The following is a 23,985-nucleotide window of genomic DNA, read 5'->3' on the forward strand; positions in this document are numbered from 1 at the left end:
AGTCTCACTTTGTTGCCCGGGCTAGAGTGAGTGCCATGGCGTCAGCCTAGCTCACAGCAACCTCAAACTCCTGGGCTTAAGCGATCCTACTGCCTCAGCCTCCCAAGTAGCTGGGACTACAGGCATGTGCCACCATGCCCAGCTAATTTTTTTCTATATATATTTTTAATTGGCCAGATAATTTCTTTCTATTTTTAATAGAGACGGGGTCTCGCTCAGGCTGGTCTCGAACTCCTGACCTCTAGCAATCCACCCGCCTCGGCCTCCCAGAGGGCTAGGATTACAGGCGTGAGCCACCGCGCCCGGCCATCCACCAATTTTTAAACAATAGCTTTTTACCTTTCTGTGAGACAAGCATTTCTATAAAGGTTTTATATTCAATCAAAATGTTACAAATGCATTTATATCTTTTTATCTACAGGTACCAATGCCACATTTTTAGGGAGCTACAGAAATCAAGAAAAGTTGCCCAACGTTAAACTAAGATTATGTGAAGCTGACCTCTATTTCCCATTTCAATAGTATGGCCTTTAACAAAGTGACAGTATATTAGTGCTTCCTTAGCAAGTACATGTCAACATTAAATGGAATACTCTGTCGCTGGTTCTGTATTCACGCCAAGCACAATGGCTGAAACTGGACCTTTCTAGGCTTCTCTGGGGAAGGTTCCCTAAGTCTGCAAGTTGCAATATCCACCTCTAACTTTACACTTGCCAGAAGTCACATCTGTGTTCATATTAGGCATACTTAGGAACATGCAAGTCCCATGTGGCGTTCTTAAAAGGATCTGTTAGGGTGTCAGAGCCCAGATGATTCTATCCTGCATTATCAAAGCCTCAGTCCCACTTACTTGGTGTGTATTCCTGATAGCCCATCTGCTCCACAGTTCTGGGCACTTCATTCCCAGATGTGCCCAACAAAAAATGAAAACAAACCAGTTATCTTTAGGTGCTGTTCAATGCCTGGTCCGTTCTGCAGACAGGATCACAGCTACCTTGGGAACCATTTTCGGGTGGAAACCCGACAGTGGTCGTGACTGGCCCCACACTGGCCCCACTAAACAAATCCTGAAAAATTAAGAGGTTTACATTTTAATTTTTTTTTTTCTGTGACAAACATCTTCCCATCACTTCAATCTTGGAATAATAGATGTCTCCATTTTTATGTAAGATAAAATAATTATGAATAATTAGTTCTAAATAAAAAGCATTTAGTTTTGAATTACTTATTTCCAGCTAAACATCAGGCATTTAAAATAATGTGTAATACTAGGATGGATCTGAACACGGCCTTCCATGAAGAAGCCGGAAAATAGGTATTCAACATAAAACTGGCCAGTTTAAACAACATCCCTTTGAAAAGTGTCATACAAGAAAGAGTGAGAGCTACTGAAGATTCTGGCTTGCTTTCTGGCCTCCTTGACTTTCCTTCAAAGGGACACCAGGAAGAATCCTCCTGGGTTTCCGCTGCTTTGATCATTGTGCTCTTGGTACTTGGATGAGGCTGGAACTATGTGCTCTCCTTGGGTGGCTGGGCGGCCTGTGGTGGCTGCAGGGGCTGGGTGCCTGTGGCTGTTTTAATAGAGTTCAGGGTTTTGCTAAACCAAGAGTTTTTTGCAGCTTGGATTTCATTCATAAGGGCTCCTCTCTGATGTTCAAGTTCCTAATTAAAGAAAGAAAATCATCTGAGTTATATAAATGTTTTCTTTATGCCAAAAAAAATTAGAGTACAGATTTTTGGAATTCCCAGGTCTATGTAGCCAGTTTTCCTCCCACAAAACCCAGGAAGATTTAATGGGCTTCTTAATCCAAGGAAAAAGTTTAGAGTTAAAAGAGTTACCACTAAAAATCAGAATCTGTGCATTCTCTGAGTGAAATGAAGCCTCATTTTATTCTTTCCCCCCTCCCCTGCAATTTGAGTCCAAATTTAGGTTTAGGTTACAACTCTAGATAACATGTTTAAAACCACAAATGCATGTAAACAAATGGAGGGATGGAGTTTTTACTGATACTGTAAGCATGAATGAGTTCCAGTTCCAAAGACAAGGACTTTGCCCCTGAGAACGCACAAGGTCCAGAGCAGACACATGGTTGAGGATCTCGAGTGTGATGTAGGTTGGTGCCATGGCAGGACATGGCCGTGGGTAAGGATCACTGGTGAAAACAAAATGGAGAAGACTCCATCACAAGCCAAGACTATTTTTCTAATTGTGTTATCCACCAATATGGAGAGAGATAATAGGGAAACGGATTTCGCAAAATCAGCAAAAGATAAAAAGAAGTTCCAAAGAAAGGAATGGTGTTAGCCAACGTTCAATGGTCAGGGTGGGATAGCAGAGAGGGTTTGGCTTTTCATTTTCACGATCAGCTACCAAAGTGAACAAATTCAATGAAAAGGGACCCTAGTGAAAAACCTCAGGGTAAATGAAAAAAGAATATGCCTGCCTAAGTTTTCACAAAATATAATTTTAATTATTAAAATTTCATTTTAAATTATGTATTTGTTTATACCAGTGTTAAAAATATATGATAGAAAAAGTGATTGTGCGGGACACATTAGTGGATAGAAAATGTATTCATCAAGCATCTTATGATTCTGACCTAGATAGGTATATTCTAAACCACTAGAGCATCCTGGAGCACTGTTTATTTTTTCTTGATGTTCTTTTATCAAATCACCAACCTGGATTTTACACTTGGCTTCCACCAACTGCAGTTTGGTTTGTGCCAGTTCCAGCTCCATCTCCCTCAGCTGCTTCTTGAGCGAGTCCTTCTCATCGTCCGTTTCAATTCCCTGGTCCTCTCTGCTTACAGTTGCTAGTTTCACAGCACCCTCCTTGCTGAAAATGTCACTGCAGTGTTTGCATGCCATCATTTTACCCTAGAATGTCCAAAAGAGATAACCAACATCAAACTGTATTTCATAGGCTAAATCACTTCCTGAAACACTATATGCTTTCGTTTTAAGACACTGCTTATTGCCATAAAATAATTATTTTTCTTGTGCTGTAACCAAAATGGTTACAGTCAGCCCAAGACCCAACTCGCTAAGACAGGTGCTCCTTTTTCCTTAAGGTATCTATAGAAATATCCTAGGAATGGAAAGTATGACAACATCGCATTGAAATGTACTCTAGAAATTTTGTGCTGTCCTTGCTCTTGCTACATGCCGAGCCCCGTGCCATATGCTTTACTTGCTGTATTTCATTTAATCCTAGAGCAGCTACAAAAGCAAGCACTATTATCATCCCCAGTTTATAAAGGAAGAAACTCAGAGATTGAGGAACCTGCCTATGGTAGACTGAGGAAGGTCATCACAACTAACCTGAAGCTACCCTTGCAACAAAGTCCATGTCCTGTTGTTCAGTTTTAAGCACTGATGATCATTATTGATTAAGTAATAAAAGTAACTCTGTCACATGCTGGGATTGCCAATCAAGCACACAGCACTGAACAATAACTCCTTCAAAGACAATAGTGTTGTTTTCTTAAAATATCTTCAAAAGTAATTTACTAGAGATAAAAGATACTACACACAATTTCTGTTTTGCTGTCCTGTTACAAGCTCAGTACATCCATAACCATAACCATACACTTCTCTTCACGTGCATATAAAGCAACCCTCCACCACACTTTGTGTCTCTGTGCATGTCTCCACCATCTAGGTCTGAAGACTTGGGTGTCATCTTTTCATTAGCTTCTCCTTTATCCCATGTCCAGCTGATCATTAACTTCTTCATCTGACATGTCCAAACTCTTCCCATGTCGGCCTGAATCCCTAAGAGTCACCCTCTCAGTCCACACCGGCTTCTTTCTTATCCCATCCATAATCCACTCTTCATATTTCTGCTGGATTCATATTCATTAGATACTTTAAAAATAGCTCATCACTCTCTTACTTAAGAACCTATGTGAATAATTAGCCCAGTTTAGGCACACTGTAAATATTTGTTCAATATTTATTGTTGACTAAATAAAATATTAATCAAGTAGCTTAAATCATCAAAAGTTTACCAAGCTGAGTGAGCAACTTTATCAGGTTGAACCATGTGAAGGAACAGATTGATCTCACAAGAGCGGTGACATTTAAGCAGACAGAACAATGTCATATGCACAGACATGACACCTCCTTCAGAGAATGTCAAGGAATTTAAAATGGCTCTAGCAGAAAGTAAGTGATGAAGAGTGAGAGGTAAGAAGTGAGGTGAAGATTTCTCTGTGGCCAGGTCATCAAAGTCCTTAAGTACCATGCTACTAAATCCTGATTTTATCCTATAGGAAATTTATTGTTTCACTCCACCAAGCCTTGTGCTACATGTCGAGGACAGAACAATGAGCTGCAGGGAGCTGCAGTCTGGCGGCCGCACTAACGTGGAGGCTACTGCTGGACTCCCACCCAACACCCATCCCTCCTTCTTCCTTAGTCACAGAACCCTGAATTTATTTGAGCTGGCAATGTGTCTAGATAAACAGTGACATTTCCCAGTTCCCTCAAAGCTAGGTATGGTCATGAAATTAAGTTCCTAATGTAAGCAGAAATGTGGTGTGGAACTTCTAGGAAGGCCACCTAGAAAGAGCTCACTGAGCTGGAATGAAGCCCTTATATCTTTGCATCTCCTTAGGGCCTAAAATTCTGCCATGGCGTGTGGTGTGTGATAATGGAAACTCCCATTGACAGGTTTGGTTTTTAGGTGACCTTTGAGGATAGAAGTCTATGCTGAGGATGTGGGTCACTAATGATTGATGAGCTTGGGTCACTGATGACACCAAGGATCTACCTGTCTAGTCCTGGACTGTTTTTACATGAAAAAATCAACACCTTTTGTTTAAACCCATGTTATTTTGGGATTCCTATATGTGGCAAATCTAATTCTAAAGTGACACATACAGAGTCATATAGTCTAATTTATATTTAGGAACACTCATTCTGATTAGAGTAGAGGATGAACTGGAGGGGCGACAGTGGTAGAGGAAGGTTGTTAGAGGAAACTGGAAAATCCAAAAGCTGTCACATCAAACCAAATGAGATGAAGAGGAAGCAGCACTGGAGAAAGGGGAGGTGGTATACTAGAATGGCTAAGAGTATGGACATTAGCGTCTGACTCCTTGGGTTCAAAGCCTGCTTCTACCAGCTGTGTAACCTTGACCAAATGAATTACCTGTTTTGGGCCTCATCATCAGTAAAAAAGAAGATACAATAGTGTCCATGTTCAAAGATAGTTGTAGGGTTAAATGGATAATACACATAAAGCCTTAGGACAGTGCATGTAGTAAGAGTTTAATAAATGTTAGCTGTTCTTGATTCTGGCTAAAACAAATTTATAGTCCTCTTCCTGAACATCATGGCCTTTCATGAGGTAGTTCTATCTACTTATCCAATATTTTCCTCTGTTCTTTAATACATATTCTAATTACATCAGTCTCCATAATGAGACATTGAAATGCTCATTCCTATGTCTAGGTCTTCACTCACATTGTTTCTTCGAGAATGTCCTTTTAAAATCCTTCTAACTAAATTTTACCCATCCTGCTTTAGTCCTATTTCCTCCATAAAGCCTTCTTTGGTCTGTAGCTCTTGATTTTGCTTTCTTTACAACTCTGATTGTCAGTGTGATCCAACTCAGCACTCTTGAACTGTTTTCCTAAATGTTTCATGTGCATGTGTATGAAACTTGTCCTACAGGGAAATTTTAAACTCTTTTTCACGTGTAATTTCTATAACAGAATGGCAGCCTAATAGCGGTACACACAGTAGATGCTCAATAAAACCTTTATTAAGTGATCAGTATAATGCTTGTTTCTTTTCTATTTCCATAAAGATTTCAGTTCAGGATAGTTAACACTTTTATGCCAAAAGATTTCATCAGCTAAATCTTGGCCAGTGTGCCTATAATGTACAATGAGTGATAAATGCTATCTAGAAGGAAGTACAAAGGTAGACCAGAGAGGGGAGATATGAACCCAAAATTTGAGCAGGTTTGGAGAGGAGACCACCAACCATATATTCTCCAATAAATTCAGATTGATGTTTTGTAGAATAAGCAAAAAACACTTTTTGAATACAAGGTCTTATATGTCAGGTACCAATCTAAACACTTTATATACGTTATCTTAACCTTCAAAATGATCTCATGAGGCAGGTAATGTTATCTCTATTTTGCAGAAGATGAAACTTAGAAAGGATAAATATGCTTTCAAAGTTGTTAAATTATATGCTAAATTGCTTACAACACATTTATTTACTAGTATGAAACCTGAATATATTCAAATAGGATGATTTCAGGTTTCTTTTTTTTTTTTTTTTTTGAGACAGAGTGTCGCTTTGTTGCCCGGGCTAGAGTGAGTGCCGTGGCGTCAGCCTAGCTCACAGCAACCTCAGACTCCTGGGCTCAAGCAATCCTACTGCCTCAGCCTCCCGAGTAGCTGGGACTACAGGCATGTGCCACCATGCCCGGCTAATTTTTTTTTTTTTTTTATATATATATTTTAGTTGGGCAGATAATTTCTTTCTATTTTTAGTAGAGACGGGGTCTCACTCTTGCTCAGGCTGGTCTTGAACTCCTGACCTCGAGCGATCCACCCGCCTCGGCCTCCCAGAGTGCTAGGATTACAGGCGTGAGCCACCGCGCCCGGCCTTCAGGTTTCTTTAATACTGGTGTCAAGAGTCGGCTGTGCCAACATTTCTTCTTCAAAATACCAATCCAGCTGGGCACAGTGGCTCACGCCTATAATCCTAGCACTCTGGGAGGCTGAGGCAGGAGGGTTGCTAGCGCTCAGGAGTTTAAGACCAGCCTGAGCAAGAGCAAGACCCTGTTTCTACAAAAAATAGAAAAATTAGCTAGGCATTGTGCCGCATGCCTGTAGTCCCAGCTACTCAGGAGGCTGAGGCAGGAGGATTGCTTGAGCCCAGGAGTTTGAGGTTGCTGTGAGCTATGATGATGACGCCACTAGCCAGGGCCACAGAGAAAGACTCTGACTCAAAAAACAAAAAAACAAACAAAAAAAATACCAATCCATTTGGTTTTACCATTGTTTCTATAGAATAAGCAATTACTTTTTTCAAATAGTGTCAACATAATGAATTTTACCACCAGGGGCAGCATATAAATAAATGCTACAGGTTTTCTTTAAAAATAAACCTCTAATAATTTGGTAGAAGAATCAGTCACTCAACATGTGTTTTTCCAGCCCAGTTCTATGTAGCCACGAGATTTACTGTTAACAAGAGTAATGAGATGATTCCACTGCGCCCCAAGCTGAAGCCACATCAATTCAGGCACAGTCAGATGGCTGCTGAGGGCTCTCAGGTTCACACCAACCTGCAAAACTACGTGGCTCCTCCAAAGCTCCGTGGCTTAGGGAACTCTTGTGACAATGCTCAAATCCTACCTCTTTTGCTGCTACCTGCCTCTGACAGCCCATATGATGTATGGGAGCATCATAACCTTTCAGCTGGCAGGGAAGATGGTCACACTTGGGTCAGAAAAGGGGTATTAGTATTCCACCAAATCCCTAAATCCTTTAGGTGGTGGTGTTGGTGCTGGTGCTGGTGGTCCCTTCAGGCACTCACAAGTCTGTGTGTCTTTGGAAGAAAGTGTATCAGAGAGCTCTTCTCCTCCTTACCTTTACTGCTTCCAGCTCCTCCTTGCTGGCTGCTTGCTGTTTCTCCAGCCTGGTACTTAACTGGGAACAGATCTAAGGGAAAGAGAGTTTTTACTAGAAAACAGAAGAATTCTTGCAGCATGTACACATAACTATTTATCAATTCATATATTACTCTAGCATATCAGATCCTAGAAGGAATTCTGCAAATGAAGAGCACTACCAATACCAGTTATTTCTGAAATGAGCAGCAGAAAGCCTGAGAGTTCCATGTGTAAAGCACAACTCTATCTTAATTAGTAGAAACATACATGGGGTAGATTTGGTTTCTTTCTGTCACTAGCCTTCCATGACTGGTTCCAGTGAATTCCTGGTCTTGCTTTGGAATCAATCTATATAGAATTGTTGCTGAGTATCTACTTTGTACAAGGTACTATTCTGGAAACTGATCAAAACGATTCTGAACTGGAAATATCTGTCTATAGCCACAGAAAGAGTGTCTGTTTACAATCACAAAATTTTCCTTAAGAAATGATGAGTGAATAAAACAAAGTTAAAATGACCAGAAAATAATAGACTAAAACTCTTATTAAGTGGTTTGGCAACATAACATAGAAGTTAAAAGTTTGGGTACTAGAGTCAAATGTGAGTTTAATGCTAGTCCAATTGTACTTCTTTATAGCTTTGTGACCTTGAGCAAATTTATTAATCATTCTAAGACTCAGTTTCCTCAATATTAAAAAGTACTATGTTGAAAAAAAATGTATGTAAAGGGTTTAGTATAGCACCTGGCCAATAGTAAGTACTCATGAAATAAAATCCATTATTATTATTATGATTCTGAAATAAGATGCTACCAAGTATTAGACACAGGTAGAAATAAGTGCTTTCAAAGGAAAAAAATCTGTTTAAATAAATATTGGATGTTAAACTCCATTGACTGAAATAAGAATTATTTACATTTTAGATAAATAAAAGATTCTTATTAAAAAATGTAAATATAAATTTTTTTCTAACATGTAAATAAAAGATTCTTATTAAAAAAATTCTTCTAAAAAATGAATGAAAATTAGGGGATATCAAATTTTTAAGTACAATGTGGGCTAAAAACTATATGGTCTACCTCTATTGTCAAAACAGACATTTTAGAAAATCCCAGTCTACTCAAAAATAGCTCTGGAGACCAGGGCTTGCTTTTTGAGTGTGGTTTCCAGTTTCTCCAGAGCCAAACCTGGGGAACAGTTAGGACTGGACCGACGTAAAAAGGAAGAGATCAGGCCAGGCACCATGGCTCATGCCTTGGGGAGGCCGAGGCGGGTGGATCACTTGAGCTCAGGAGTTGGAGACCAGCCTGAGCAAGAGTGAGACCCTGTCTCTATTAAAAATAGAAAAAATTAGCCGGGCATGGTGGCACATGCCTGTACTCCCAGCTACTTGGGAGGCTAAGACAGAAGGATCACGTGAGCCCAGGAATTTGAGGTTGCAGTGAGCTATGATGACACCACTGTACTCTAGCTAGGGTGACAGAGCAAGACTCTGTCTCAAAAAAAAAAAAAAAGGAAAGATCACCCTGACATATTTTGCAAACCATAAACTCTTTTAAATAAACCAAAACATTCTGAAATATAGCCAACAAGAGCCAATTCCAAATACAGAATACATTTAGATTATGTTTCACATCCTAATTATCTTCAAACAGATAGGTGTGTTGCCTTTTACATTGCTTGAAGTGCTTGCCAGGTGATATTCAAAAATAGTCCCGAGGATTACTGTTGGCCGCATATGGCGGCCACCCATGGCGTAATGTGGCTATGAACAAAATGCATCTGCAATGATGGCAAGTTCCACTGCACGTGGTTTTAATGTTCCTTGTATTGGTTAGTGTCTAACCAGCCTTTCTTCTAGTCGACCAAATTCAGAATCTCAGGATCAGCTTCAATGTTTTCCCTTTTTTAACAACAACAAAAAAATGACTATCTTTTTCTATTTTTGTTTCCTGAGTAGCTGGGGTTTACAGATGCATGCCACTCCACCTGGCAAAAAAAAATGACTATCTTTTGTGTCTCCTTATTGTTCATTTCCATTATTAGTTATTTAGTTCAGGCACCTGTTTCTTCTGACTTGGACTTCAGTATTAGCCTCTTAACTGGTCTATGTACTTACCTGTGGATCTCTCCACTTGGTTTCACATTTCTCACTGGGACAGATTAGTGCCAATAATATTTCCCTGATTATGTCACTTTCCTGTTCAAAAAATCCTAGTACAATCAAAATAAAACGCAAACTCCTCAGCCCAGCCCTGAAGACCTTCCTTGATCTGATCTCCAACGTATGTTTGCTTCTCTTCTGTACTTGATCTCTTACTAACTTTATTTTTATGTTCACTAATATACCTCCATGCCTTTGCACATGCTGTTCCCTCCTTCCACCACTTTCATCCTTTCCTTCTCAGTCTCCACATAGCCAAGTCTCACCTGGCCTTTGAAGCACAGATCAAATCATTCCTTCTCCAGGAAGGGTTTCTTCATTTCCCACACGTAATAAGTTCCCTTTTCTCTTATTTATATATAGGTTATTATCTTCTACATTATAAGATAAGCTTCTGGGGGAAAGAATTGAATTAATTCATCTTTTTGTCTGCCAAAATATGAAGCCTCACAGGTAACAGGCATTAAATAGACATATGCTTATTATCATAGGAGAGTAAGATAGCTCTGATGTCTTATTTCTATGCAATCTTTCATAAATATGATGACTCCTTATAGAAAGATGTTCATAATATATTAAGTGAACTAAGCCTAGTTCCAAAAAATAGGGAGAATAATACAATCATCCTATTTATAGATACTATAAATTTATTTATGTACCATTAATTTATACAGCAACAATGCATACTCAACACATTACAATGATTATCTCTAGTTAATAAAGATTAAGGCGAGGTTGTTTTCTTTGTGCTTTTCTGCTATATTTTGGTTTTCTACAAGGACATAAATTTCATTTGAAAGCAGAAAAACACATTTAAAAGAAAGCAGTAAGTATCAGACTTCTAAGTCCTACGTGAGGTAGAAGACCCCAGGGAACTCCCTGGGTCAGAAGATGGCATATGGTGTCTTAATTAATTCTGGAAACCTGGAACTTGAACAGTCCACTCAGGGTCTCTCAGCAGTGAGAGGACCCCTTGCCATGCCTAGCCAACAGGAGAACAGGAAGATGCCATCGGAGCTGGAATGAGGGCTTTCTGTGACTACTCTGGTAACGGGGCCAGAAACATCCTCAAGGAGAGTAAGCTCTCTGTTAAAAGAGCATTTTAAGGTTAACAATAGAAAGCTTTCTGCTGGTGTTGGCCTGCAGTGGGTAAGGCCACATAGCCATGTGGGGAAAAGAATGCCCACATTCTGTACTGTGACAGCAAAGGACACATCCTATTCCTCTAAGTCTACCAAGCATTGTAAACAACCAATAGATTGTTTTGGTCAGTTAGACCAAACAAGTTACCAGCAAGTATGCAAGTATGTCTAACCACTGGATTTCAAAGCAGAGAGTGAGCCACTAACTTTAATCTGGAAAACTGTTCTGAAAACTCTAGAAACAAAGATATGTTTTCTCCCCAAAGAAAGACAACAACAAAAAATAGTTACTTTTATAGCAAAAAACTGTAACTAGCACTGTGTGCCACCGTGGCACATTACCTGTTTATACTCAGCAATGATAGCTGTAGTCTTCTTTATTTCATACTCTGCTTTCTCAAGCTGTTTTCTGAAGACTTCTTTTAGCTAGAAAGAGCGTGAGAAACGTTAGGATTCAGCCAAAATCTTAATAAATTTTCACAAACATCTATAGTCAAGTCTCCCTGAATCATAGTCAATGACAATGGTAACAACTACATCTATGTAAATTTTCTTCATTGCAACTACATCTTGATAATTTGAAAAACCCAATCATCTCCAGAGATGCAGAAATCCTACTTTCTTTCTGGTAAAATATAAGACATGTGAGCAAATGTATCATAAAAATGTTTGCTACTTCTAAACAAATCGCTAGGCCGGGCACGGTGGCTCACGCCTGTAATCCTAGCACTCTGGGAGGCTGAGGCAGGTGGATCGCTTGAGGTCAGGAGGTCAAGACCAGCCTGAGCAAGAGCGAGACCTGTCTCTACTAAAAATAGAAAGAAATTATCTGGACAGCTAAAAATATATATAGAAAAAAATTAGCCGGGCATGGTGGCACATGCCTGTAGTCCCAGCTACTCGGGAGGCTGAGGCAGAAGGATCGCTTAAGCCCAGGAGTTTGAGGTTGCTGTGAGCTTGATGCCACGGCACTCTAGCCCAGGCAACAGAGCGAGACTCTGTCTCAAAAAAAATAAAATAAATAAAATAAACATATTGCTAAATAAGTGTCCATTTAGACATTATCTTCATCCTTACAAGAGTCTAAAACAAAACATCAAGGCAACACCGCATGCTAAATTTGTTACTCTTGATGCTGTATTATAAATTACTAAAAAAGATGTTTCAGGCTTTCTTATTCATAGTCCCCTACTATTACTGCTGGTACCTCTCTGATGGCAGGAACAAGAGGCTTTGGGGGCTGGAGTCAAAAGAGATGGAGGAAGATGGGAGCTCTTGAGAAGGAGATTCAGGGACTAAAGAAACAGTGCCTTTCGAAGAAGGTGAAGTGACACACAATGCAAGTACTTGTTACCATCCCTGAAAAGCTCAATTATGAATGCTATACTGAAAACCACAGTTATTTCTGTAGCCCAGCAGCTCTAGAATTCTAGGTACAGGGCAAGGTTGGGGTGATGAAAAGGATCAGGCGCTATCAGATAAAAAGAAAAAAATTCAATTCTGCATTCTGTTTGGGACAAATAGTCAAACAAACAAGTAACAACTCTGCTTAATCTTTAAGTACATAATCAGAATAAAGAGATGCATTTTGCACCACAGCATCCCAAATTACTAATGGAGTATACTCTGTACTTGTTAATTTACAAATTATTGCCATTTATGACTAGATTCCTCAGCAGGAGATTTCTGAATTTCTTGATATCTGCTAGATTCTAAAATTCTAAAAGAATTTGTAGGTTATACTGATTCACACTTAATTATTTACGTTAATCTCTATTCTTGATCTGATATAATTTAAGGACTTGAAAAATAACCTCCCTGTGATAAGGTCTCATTGACTTTCGGACAAACTTAGCTGAAGGGCTTTGAGCAAGTATCACTAAATTTCTCTCAGCCATAGTTTCCTCACCTGAAAACGAGAATAATCTCTATCTCACAAAAGTACTATAATGACTAAAACAGGTTAGAGAGACAGACAGACACATGCACACACGCAGGCACGCCTGGGTGGGGGGTGGAGTGGAGAATACAAAGCATCTTGCTTTGTTCTTGCCACACACTAGGTGAGTACTCAAATGTCACATTCCTTCCCATTTTAGGGATCAATTATCCAAGGGCTAGTATATGTCTTTGGAACCCTGGAGCAGGTAGAACATGGGTTAAACTCATTCACCAAAAACTTTATTCCTTACCTAAAATACTGAAGTGGCCCACAGAAGGCAGGAGGTAAAGAAAAAAACAAAACCCATCAAGAGGCCTAATAATCTACGAACTGGGTAATCAGGCCCTAAAAAATTCTGAGCAGGTAGAAAAAAAAATGCCAAAAGACTCATTTCAACAGATTTCAAGGAGGGGTTTCATCATGGAACACTTTTTATAAATCCTGGAAGGTGCTAAATAACACATTCCTCTACAGGTAACCTTACTGGAGCTTTTTTCTACTTGCTCGGATGTGGGTCTTTGAAATGCTCTATGCTCTGTTTTATATTCAGTATTACTGATGTCTCAGAATGAGAGTCATTAAAATAAGTTAATCATGATTGAAGAAGTTGTCTCACTTTAAAAGTTAGTTATATTAGTAAAATTCAGACAAGTTCTTGGCAGTGGACTTCAATTGTTTGAGAGGAAAATGGAACCGTAATCTCATCTATTTCTCCCCCTGGCCAGGACCCACGGGTGGGGGACATTGGTGAAGCAGCCTGTTCTTCCCTAGTGAAGATGCAGCTTCAACCGCCGAGGCGGAGAGGACCCTCTGCCCCAACCCTGCACTCCTCTGCAATGGTGGCATCTTCTGCTTACTGGCCTTACAGCTCACACGAAGAGTGTGGGGTGCTAATTTCAAGGCTGGTTCCCAAAGAGTTTGTTTTTTTTTTTTTTTTTGAGACAGAGTCTTGCTCTGTTTGCCCAGGCTAGAGTGAGTGCCGTGGCGTCAGCCTAGCTCACAGCAACCTCAAACTCCTGGGCTTAAGCGATCCTTCTGCCTCAGCCTCCCGAGTAGCTGGTACTATAGGCATGCGCCACCATGCCCAGCTGAGTTTTTCTATATATATTTTAGTTGGCCAGATAATTTCTTTCTATTTTTAGTAGAGACGGGGTCTCGCTCTTGCTCAGGCTGGTCTCAAACTCCTGACCTCGAGTGATCCGCCTGCCTCGGCCTCTCAGGGTGCTAGGATTACAGGCGTGAGCCACCGAGCCCGGCCCCCAAAGAGTTTCTTTATATTCCCCCGAGGAAATAGGTTGGGAGCTTTGCCAGGACTGTTGACACGCCTTCAGGCACGAATCAGGAAAATGAGGCGTGACTGTCTGAGGCAGAGGCTGTGTGGCAACTCCCAGCAGAGATCTCTGTAGGCTTCCGGTTTAACAGTGCTCATAAACTACTTCAGAGCAGTCAATTGTCTTGGAGATACGGCATGAAATTTGTAGATTCGTCAAAGCTCTTGGATCATAATTTCAAGTTACTAAACTTAGAGAAAACTCAACACTCCTGCTAGACATCTCAGTAAAGGCAAATTCCTAAAAGCTGTTCAAGGGTAGAAACACTGCTTCTTCTTCTTACACCCTTCAAAAGAAATGTCAAAAATGTCAAACAAAAATGTTGAGTAAGTAGACTCAACAACTTACATTTACTGCTTCAACATCACCCTTGATTTAAAATAAGTTTAATTTTACTTCTTTTTTTATAATATTAATCAACTCCCTACCCCTGTACCTGTGTAGGGAAAAGCCCACATGCCGTTTACCTGGGCAGTCTCTTCCTCTTGCTTTCTCTTCTCTTCTTCAGTCTCCACCAGCCTCTGTTTGGTCAAAAGGAGCTCCTTATTCAACACATCTGCCTTGTCTTCTGCCTGCAAATCAGCGTGCATCAGAGTCATAAAGAAGGTGAAGAAATTGTGTCTATACTTTCTTCAAACCCAATCTCCAGTTATTCTTCCCCCTCCTAGCTCACCTAGGGGGTTGTGGCTTGCACTGAATGCCAGCTACGTGCCAGGAACTTGGCACACATTATTTCTAATCTTCACAACAACAATGATTTTACAGATAATGGCAGTGAGGTTTGGAAGACCAACTAAACTGTCTGGGGTCACACATCTAATATCAAAGTCATGATGATAATTCAAATTTGAATAACATCAAAGCCCATGCTCTTTCCAAACGCTTCTCTCTCATGTTTAGATGTCACAACAGCATTCGCTCTGTGCAGATGGAGCTGATGAAGGGGGGAGCCTCACAGAGAACCTTCTAACTGGTGGTGCATGGGGGTGGATTCTGAGAGGAGAAGCGGACAGGCTGATCCGTGGACAACAGTCAGGTGAGAAATTCAAGGGCCAGTTGAGGTAAACTGGCCCACAAGGCCACTCACATGTCAGTGAGTTTAGTAAGGAGAAATTATGCCCAAAACCCTGTTACAGGGAGAGCCATGAGGAAAACTGAAATATGGACCAGGAATCCAGGAAGAAAAGACCATATTTGTAGAACAGCCTAGAAGAACTCAGAGAGAGAGCACTCTGGTTGTAACTTGGACACTGAGTCAAAATTAACTATGAAAGCACTCTGAGTATGTTTCACTTAGCTAATGTTGTCCATCTTACACTCTGAGGCTCCCACCTCATCCTTAGGCCTGAGCTGCAGGTTCACATTGCAGGGAAGCATGCTGAGCCCTGCTCACTCACCCCATCCAAATCAGCTTCCCCGTCTGAACCGCTCCCATTTCCCTTGGTAGCACTGTGCTGACACATTGCATGTGTGACTGATTCGTCTCACTTCCTAGATTTGAAGCTCCAGGAGGGAGGAACCATATCTCTTTTGATCCTCTCTAGATCCCAGCACCATGCCCAGTGCCAAGTACAGAGCAGGTGTTCCATAAGCATTTGGTTAACGAATGGATGTGGCTAAGTCTCTGGAGAAGCAGACTGTAGAGTGGAGGTAGCAGAGGGCCACAGGATGATCAGCAGAGAAAACCCAGATGCAGAGGAGAGGCGCTTATTTGAAGAGGCTATCCCGGGCTGACAGCAGCAAAACTTTATTCAAGTAATGGTGGAAACTGGCCAGGTGGCCATCTGTCGTCTTCTGCCATCTCTCCCACACATCCAGATGGTCAGACCAGCACAGTCTGCCGGCCACTGCAGAGACGCTGCATTCCAGCTGCTCTGTTCTCACCGTCTTCTAGCTCCTGATGGCCCACAGCCCAATGCTTAGAGCCCTGTTTGCAGAGCATTTTGAACTATTGGATAGCCAAGGTGAAAAAGTCCCTTAAAAGTCCTTACGATTCTAAAATTTGTGCTGATGCATAAGATTTTAGGGGAGAAAATCTACACAGCAATGCAAAATATACATTGCAAGTTAAGTTTTCATAAATTGTAAGATATCTGATGAATTAAATATATTATAGAGGCTCAAACCTTCCAATCGTAGAGCTGCAAGCCAGATGACTGAGACTGCTGTCCACAAAGGAAGGAGACTCTCCCCAGAGTCCCTGACAGATGGTCATACAGTGGCATTTCAAGAGCAGCTGGACTGATCATTTCAATGTTCTTAAAAATCTAACCAAACCTATCTCCCTATAACTGTAGCCCACTGATTTAAGTTCTACCCCAGAACGTCTGAGCCCTGCTAATAAAGAAGACTACAACTAAACCTCCTCCTACAGTAACCCCAGCAATTTCCACTTTGTGAAGAGAATAATCTTTTTATAATATATACCATGACACTCTGAAATAAATATTTTCAAGGTTTGGTCTCTTGAAAAGAGTTATCTCAAATGTTTGCCTTTTGTAAACTTTTAAATAGTCAATGCTATACTGACATTCAGTAACAAGCTTCTTGAGTCCTACAGCACATCTAGCTGTTTTACAGTTTTGAAAACCTCTCTGTAAGAAAAGAGGAAAAAAAAACGCTTCCCTGAGGAATTTCTTTTTCTTTTCTTTTCTTTCTTTCTTTTTTTTTTTTTTGAGACAGTCTCTCTCAGTCGCCTGGGTTAACTGTGGCATCAGCCTAGCTCACAGCAACCTCAAACCCCTGGGCTCAAGGGATCTGCCTGCCTCAGCCTCCTGAGTAGCTGGGACTACAGGCGTGAGCCACAATGCCCGGCTAATTTTTCTATTTTTAGTAGAGACGGGGTCTTGCTTTTGCTCAGGCTGGTCTTGAACTCCTGAGCTCAAGTGATCTTCCCGCCTTGGCCTCCCAGAGTGCTAGGATTACAGGTATGAGCCACCACGCCTAGCCACCCTGAGGAAATTTTTTCAAACACCTAAATATTTATGCTGAGAAGACCTATTTTTTTATTTATACATTTTCTGCTGAACAGTCTTCATTAGGTCCAGAGAAGGCAATTCACTCATTTCTACTGTTATATACAACACGTGTAGCAGTTCTGTGGGTCCTATCTGGGAGCCTCTAGTTTTCCCAGAAGCTTCGTCCAAAGTTTCCCCTGTATGTTAAATTGTGAATTGAAGTAGGAGCAATTCTTCTGTTCATCAAAATGGGACCAGATCTGAAATAACTTGGGTTTCCCTCTAAAAATGGTTTTCTGGATCTTTGTGCAGCCAAGCACACTATACCTCACTTAAGTAGAAATTATTTTCAATGTTAAATGAACATAACACTAAACAGATACTCAAACTCTATCTTTGAATCCATGTTATAAAAACTTCACCATAACATGATAAGAAGACTGAGAGGAACAATGTCATTATTAACTCTTCTAATCACTCACCAACATTTTATAATGTCCTATTGATAATGAAAGTTCTAATTGCAGTCTAAGACTCCTATAACCTATATGGAGAGAAATAAGCGTTGCCATGTGTGATTTAATTATGAATCAACTGATAATCTGATCAAAAGACTTGGCTGCAACATCAAGGATGAGGATCTTTCAGAAATGATTTCTGAAAAACTAGCCACGCCTGTTGTTCAATTGAAAACAAAACAAAACAATGTGCCACTTATAACATGTAGCTTCTGGTGTAACAGAACTTGCTATGTTTAGAGTTAACCTCAACCTGTGATCTTCAGTGGGAAAGTGATGAGGAAAACCCCCATCTATTACTTGGCGCATCAGCCACCTGAGACCCCCACCCCTCATGAAGACCAGCATCAGCATAATACTAACCTATTACCTGGCCCATCAACTAACCTGTTACCTGGTGCATCAGCATAACACTAAACCTATTACCTGGCACAGCAACTAACCTATTACCTGGTGCATCAACATAATACTAAACTATTACCTGATACATCAACTAACCTATTATCTCAGCCACCTGAGACCTCACCTCTCCAACCACCCCAACTTAATAAAAGTGGGAAAAATCGGGTAGACAGGGCTCAGAATTTGGTGGCGAGACCCCTCTGAGCCCACTGGGGAATAAACCTTGATTCTCCGACTCTCCGTGTGCCGCTCGGTTTGTCCTCGGAACCACCTGCTGTCACACTTGCTGTAGCAAAAGTACTAATTGTATCTCTTCCTTTTTGTTCCTTGAGAACAGGGAAGGACAGGAAAGGCCTGACAGAAGCTAAAATGGAGTTGTACCTTTTTTTATTTCTAATCCCTGAGAAGACTTCATGTAAGGAGTCTGAAGGAGTGAGTTCTCAGGAGAGAAAGCTCCGTCACAGAGAAAATCTGAAGAGCCTTTGGTGCCCAGGAAGCCTGAAGCATGCACTAAAATGACAATGGTAAGGAATGATTTATTTTTAAAAGTACCTAATTAGTGTTTGTTTACTTACGTATCATCTCAAATAAAATCTGCTTTCATGTTTGTTTAACGTTTGCCAAAATTTTGCTCTTTTAATTAAGAGATCTGATTTCGATAAAGTGGGAATGGAAAGTAGTGGGCAAACTGGGCAAAGGCAGACAAAGGCCATACCTTCACTCTCAGGCTAATGCCTTTCCTTGAGGACCCGAGGAGGGGCAGGACACCCAAACTAGAGGGACAGCTCTTTGACAGGCAAATAAACCCTGCTGGAGCAGAAATTGCAAACTCAGAAGTTAGGAGATATGCATGAAACAGCAGTTTTTATTCTTTCATCTAGATAGTAAGCTCCAAAAGGCAGAATCCAAGTCTTTCTTAATTTTTTTTTTTTAAAGAGAAGGAAAGAGAGGTATAGAGGGAGGAAAGAAGGGAGAGAAGGAATGAAGGAATGATGGAATCATCAGGGACTGATCTAGTACCCACATGAAGTACCTAGGTACTCAATAATCAATTATTGGAGGATTTGCCATCATAGCAGTTATTCCAGATTCACAAAAAGGATTCTCTTAGTTGTGAAATGATTCTTAAAATAGTATTTTTTCTGATAATTAAAGTTATGCATATTATTTAATATTATATTCATATACATAATATGCATATTAAAAGTTATAGTGCTCATTTTAATTTAAGGCCTTTCTATAAATTGGAAAATATATATATATAAAGATGAGTATAAAAACTAGATTTAATCTTACCATCCAGGGATACCCAATAGTGATATTTTGATGTATTTCCTATGGGCTTTTTCCTTATCTAGGTATATTCTGGACCCTTTTCCTATAGGGACCCATTGCCAGCCAATAGCCCTTGCAATTTAGATGCAAAAATCATAAATGTTTACTGTTTACAGACAAATTTATAGTTTTTTAAAAATACTATATCATTATCTTCCCATTGTTTTAAAAAATTATTCCAAAAAGATATTTTATAGACATACCATCATTCTCCCCTACTAGTGGACATATATGTTATTTCTATTTTTTATTCTTATAAGTAACACTGCAGTAAACAACTCTGTATATATATTTTTTTACCAAATCTCTATATTTTTCGGATAGCTTTCCAAGTTAAGAGCACATAGAGAGAGTGGGACATCCAGCATCCGCCAGGGAAATTTCATACCATTAGCAACCAAAGAGAGAATTAAACGTGGGTGATGCTGAGAAAGGTAGAAGATTTTTGTTCAGAAGTGTGGCCAGTGCCACAGCTTGGAGAAGGGAGGCAAACACAAGACTGGTCCAAGTCTCCACGCTCTCTTGGGGAAAAGACAGGTCAGGCTGCTGGATTCCCTTACACAGATGCCAACAAGGACAAAGGCATCACCTGGGGAGAGGATACATTCACGGAGTATTTGGAGAATCCCAAGAATTACATCCCTGGAACAAAAATGATCTTCACTGGCATAAGGAAAAAGGCAGAAAGGGCAGACTTGATAGCTTATCTCAAAAAAGCTACTAATGAGTAATGACTGGCCACTGCCTTATTTATTACAAAACAGAAATGTCTCATGGCTTTTTTATGTGTACCATAATTCAATTGATCTCATACACCAGAATTCAGATCATGAGTGAGTGACAGAATATTTTTATTGGACAGTCCTGATTTATAATAACTAAGACTGGCTTGTGGTTAAATGAATATGATCAGTTTTTTGAATTGTGATAGTAATTCTAATTCAGTAAATGCTATCACTATTTTATTTTCTCCCTCTAAAGATATGATTGCACTTGATTAGTAATGTTCAACTTTTCACAAAGATGATAAATTGCTATCTCAAAACCTACGGAAGATTGGCTTTATATTCAGATTTATATAACTGGTTATGTAAATATATTTAAATACTAGGGAAATCCCTTCACTATCTCAGAACCAAGCAGGACTCACTGGCGTTTTAATTTGTTTCATTAGCCTGTTAAAGGTGAGGGCTGGAGATAAAGTAGCAATGTCTACTTTATATTTTTGGTCTTAACTATGCTGATCTAATTAAATGTATCTATTAATACTAAAATGCTGCCTTTTATTTACTGCAAGGCATTTTAGTGTAGTTTATATGTAATATCAAATAAAGAATATTTAACACTTCTCACAAAAAAGTGTATATGTGTCAGTTTCCTCATTTATAAAATGAGGGATTAAAATAATACCTGCTTCCTGGAGTCATTACGGAGATTAAATGAGATAATGCTTATAAATTGCTATTAGTGCTTGGCACATAGTAGATACTCAGTAAAAATTTAATTTTATTATTTGCTTAAGCCTCTTAAAGGTTTAATATACAAGGGCTGTCCAGGAAGTATCCAGCCATGTAATACGAAAAATTATGAAAATTATACACTACCAACTACATTTCCCAAACAACTTTCAAACTCCCCTTCGCTCAATTCACAGCATCCCCACTGAGTCCAGCTGTTTAAAAATGTTTTCATTTAGGTAGCCAGCTCAAGAAAACTATTAATGGATAAGATTCAAAATGGCAGGATTAAGTGTGAGTTTCAGAAAGCTAACATGCAGCCAAGACTTTCATTATAGTGCTGACTTACCACAAAAGTTGCATTAATACAAAAATATGGCAGGTGTGGTCAGGCCGAGTTTGGCCCTGATTGATTGGGGATCCCACTATCTGCTTTGGTTCTGCCTCTCTCAGTCACATATTTCTCACACCACTTCTGGGCTGGCTGAGTGGAGTTTGTGGTTAAAAGGGCCACAATTTAAAAAAAAAAATCATTCATTTTCTGGGCAGCTTTTTCTACTTTCTATATCCTTTGTTACAAGCCACACAGTTGGGGTTTTTCTCCAAACTCTGTTTAGTGCTGACTCCTCAGCTCCCTCTTCTCTCTGTTGGCAGTATTTTCCAAAACAATGGTCTTATCTCACACCTTACTGTGGTTAAAATTTTGAGCTGCAAAATTAGCTGTTTATATGGGAAAAGGATTGTGGGAGGGACCATTTTCTGCCATCCTTCAGTTTTGAACATTTAAGCAGATTTCTATTATTAATGGGTTTGTATTTTAAATATTGTCAAAGCATAGTCACACCACAGGTAATGACTGTTTTTTACAGGCTCAACAGCCCGAGTCTAAATTTTTCTGACCCTGTACCATCTGTCAGGAATATTTACTCTTTAGAAGTCAGAAAATAGAGTGGCAATTTTAAATCTGCACAAGACTGCTTCCATACTGCCAATTATCTCTGAAAATGCCAGCAACAGAAAACAGGAGGTCCTGAGACCGCCAGCACTGGTGGAAAGAACAAGGAAAGTTAAACAATTTAAGGTCTTCCCAGCAACAGCTAACATTTATTGAACACATACTATTGAAGTGCTTTACTTTATTTAATCCTTATATCATCCCTATGAGGTTGGCACATTTTTCTTCCTATAGACAAGTTAAGAACTGCCCAGAGTCACATGGTTCACAAGCAGCAGTGCCACGATTCACACCTAGGCAGTCTGGCTCTTAGCCACTATGATGCCTGCCAATCCAGCCAGCCAACTCTTAAGGTAAGTACCTCATATAAAACTTCATGTTTATTACAGACAAGAATTCTTCCTGGAACAAAAAGTAAGGTGCCTACTGTTAGAGTGGAATTAGTACTGGTATGCTCTTGGTGACTGACGTTTTCAAGTAACTATGCTGGCAGCCCTTGGTTTAGGAAAAGTACTGATAAAGTAAGTCACACATGCCATGTGAGAACGACCCAAACCTTTCTCAAAGGCTGGTATTTCCCACTCTCTCCAATCAGCCTAAGCAATCCCCTCCCACATGCCACCCGCCCATTCATCAATCAAACAGCTCACTCAAGTCAAGAACAAAGCATGCCTAGGGGGACCACGGTGGGAGCACTTGGTCCTTGCCCTTGAGGAAGTCATTCCCACCTAGTGAAAGACAGGTTTACCTGATCCAGGTCATTCCGTAGAGCAATTTTGCTGGTTACTAGTTCATGGGCGAGGTCATCATTCTCTTGTTCCAACCTCATGCTGGCCTCCTGTAGTCTTCGGTTCTCCCTCTGCAGAAAAATAGTAACAGCCAGAGGTGGGCATTAATGCCTGGACACACTAGCAGAAACAGACAGAACTGGTGAGGAAAAACAAGCAGCAACAAAGTGAACTTTCAAAGGTATAAAAAGGAGAAGGTGCAAGTGGCACAGGAAGGCAGGATTGCTGTTTGGGAAACAACAGTGAGTTTAGCCAGCGGTGCGATGCAGTACTCTACCCAGTGACACTTACAGCTGTCCCTTAAAGCTCCAGATGGAATATCATTATAAAAAATGTGCCACAAAGAGCAAAATTTTCAAACATACCCCCAATCCTGTTATGTTTTTATACAGACCTAGAACACAGACACAAGCAATTCTTTGTTCAAAACATGCACAGCAGTCCCACGCTTGACCTCAAGAGAAATCACAAGACACAGTAGGAATGAAACGGGGAAAAACCATCAGACATTTCAGATCAGGGTTCAAATTAATTGAGTATATTATATTTAAGAGCACTAAATTAAGAATCAAGATACATGGGTTTGTGACTTTGCTATAAACTGACATTTTTATTCTTTGAGGAAAGAATATTTTTACCTTCCTGAACACCTATTTTGTGTTAGTGAGAGCAATACTCCTTATGATGAAGTCTCTAAATGTTTGTTTTGGTTTTTTAAAACTTCAGATTAAAAGATTCTGAGTAAAATAAATTACTGAGCTATTTTTTCCCCCTTTAACTCCCTGGAAAAATCTGAAACAATGTTATATATTGAAAGAACCAAGTCATTAATCCTTATGAAGCAAGGTCTCCCCTTAACTAGCCATGATGAAACTTGGTATGTTCACAAATATTTTTAGAATAACAATTTTGTGTCTTCCATTCCCAAATATCAAAAGTGCTTTCTTTGCTACTGTTAGCAGTTAAAGGAGATTCAAAAGAGAGCTGGCAGGAAAGACTTCAATGAGATGAGACCTTCCTGTTTTTCAGATTTACACTCCTAACAGTCTTTTCTGCAAGGGTGGCAAAAACTCAGACAAAGCAGGGATACAAAACCAGAAGACAAATACATGTTTTGGGGGATAGTGTATCACAGCATACTTGGGAAGGTCAGGTTAATTTTATCTTCTATAGAGCAAGCTGGTGTTGTTATACAGAAAGAAGAGAACCTAATCTCTTTCCTTTTTTTTTTTTTTTTAACAGATGGTAAGGGTAAAGTCTGGGACTTTCATGGAGGCAGAGGATCCATGGACAGGGAAGGCCATTAGAGTAGTTAAAGGATGAACCTGCACTTTGATTATAACCAGCTA

General features: G+C 39.9%; 1 protein-coding gene and 1 pseudogene across 1 annotated transcript; one reads left to right on the forward strand and one right to left on the reverse strand.

Moving 5' to 3' along the window:
* Nucleotides 1-258: 258 nt before the first annotated feature.
* Nucleotides 259-22,888, reverse strand: LOC123635282 (rab GTPase-activating protein 1-like). The gene is made up of 6 exons (XM_045547321.1): nt 22,597-22,888; nt 14,692-14,796; nt 11,294-11,377; nt 7,623-7,694; nt 2,683-2,880; nt 259-1,662 (listed from the first exon to the last, which is right to left on the reverse strand). The coding sequence occupies exons 1-6, from the start codon at nt 22,675-22,677 to the stop codon at nt 1,510-1,512; spliced, it is 693 nt and encodes a 230-aa protein (XP_045403277.1). The 5' UTR covers nt 22,678-22,888; the 3' UTR covers nt 259-1,509.
* Nucleotides 18,617-20,167, forward strand: LOC123634143 (annotated as a pseudogene).
* Nucleotides 22,889-23,985: the final 1,097 nt, after the last annotated feature.

The sequence above is a fragment of the Lemur catta genome, chromosome 3 (assembly GCF_020740605.2).
Source record: "Lemur catta isolate mLemCat1 chromosome 3, mLemCat1.pri, whole genome shotgun sequence".
NCBI lineage: Eukaryota > Metazoa > Chordata > Mammalia > Primates > Lemuridae > Lemur > Lemur catta.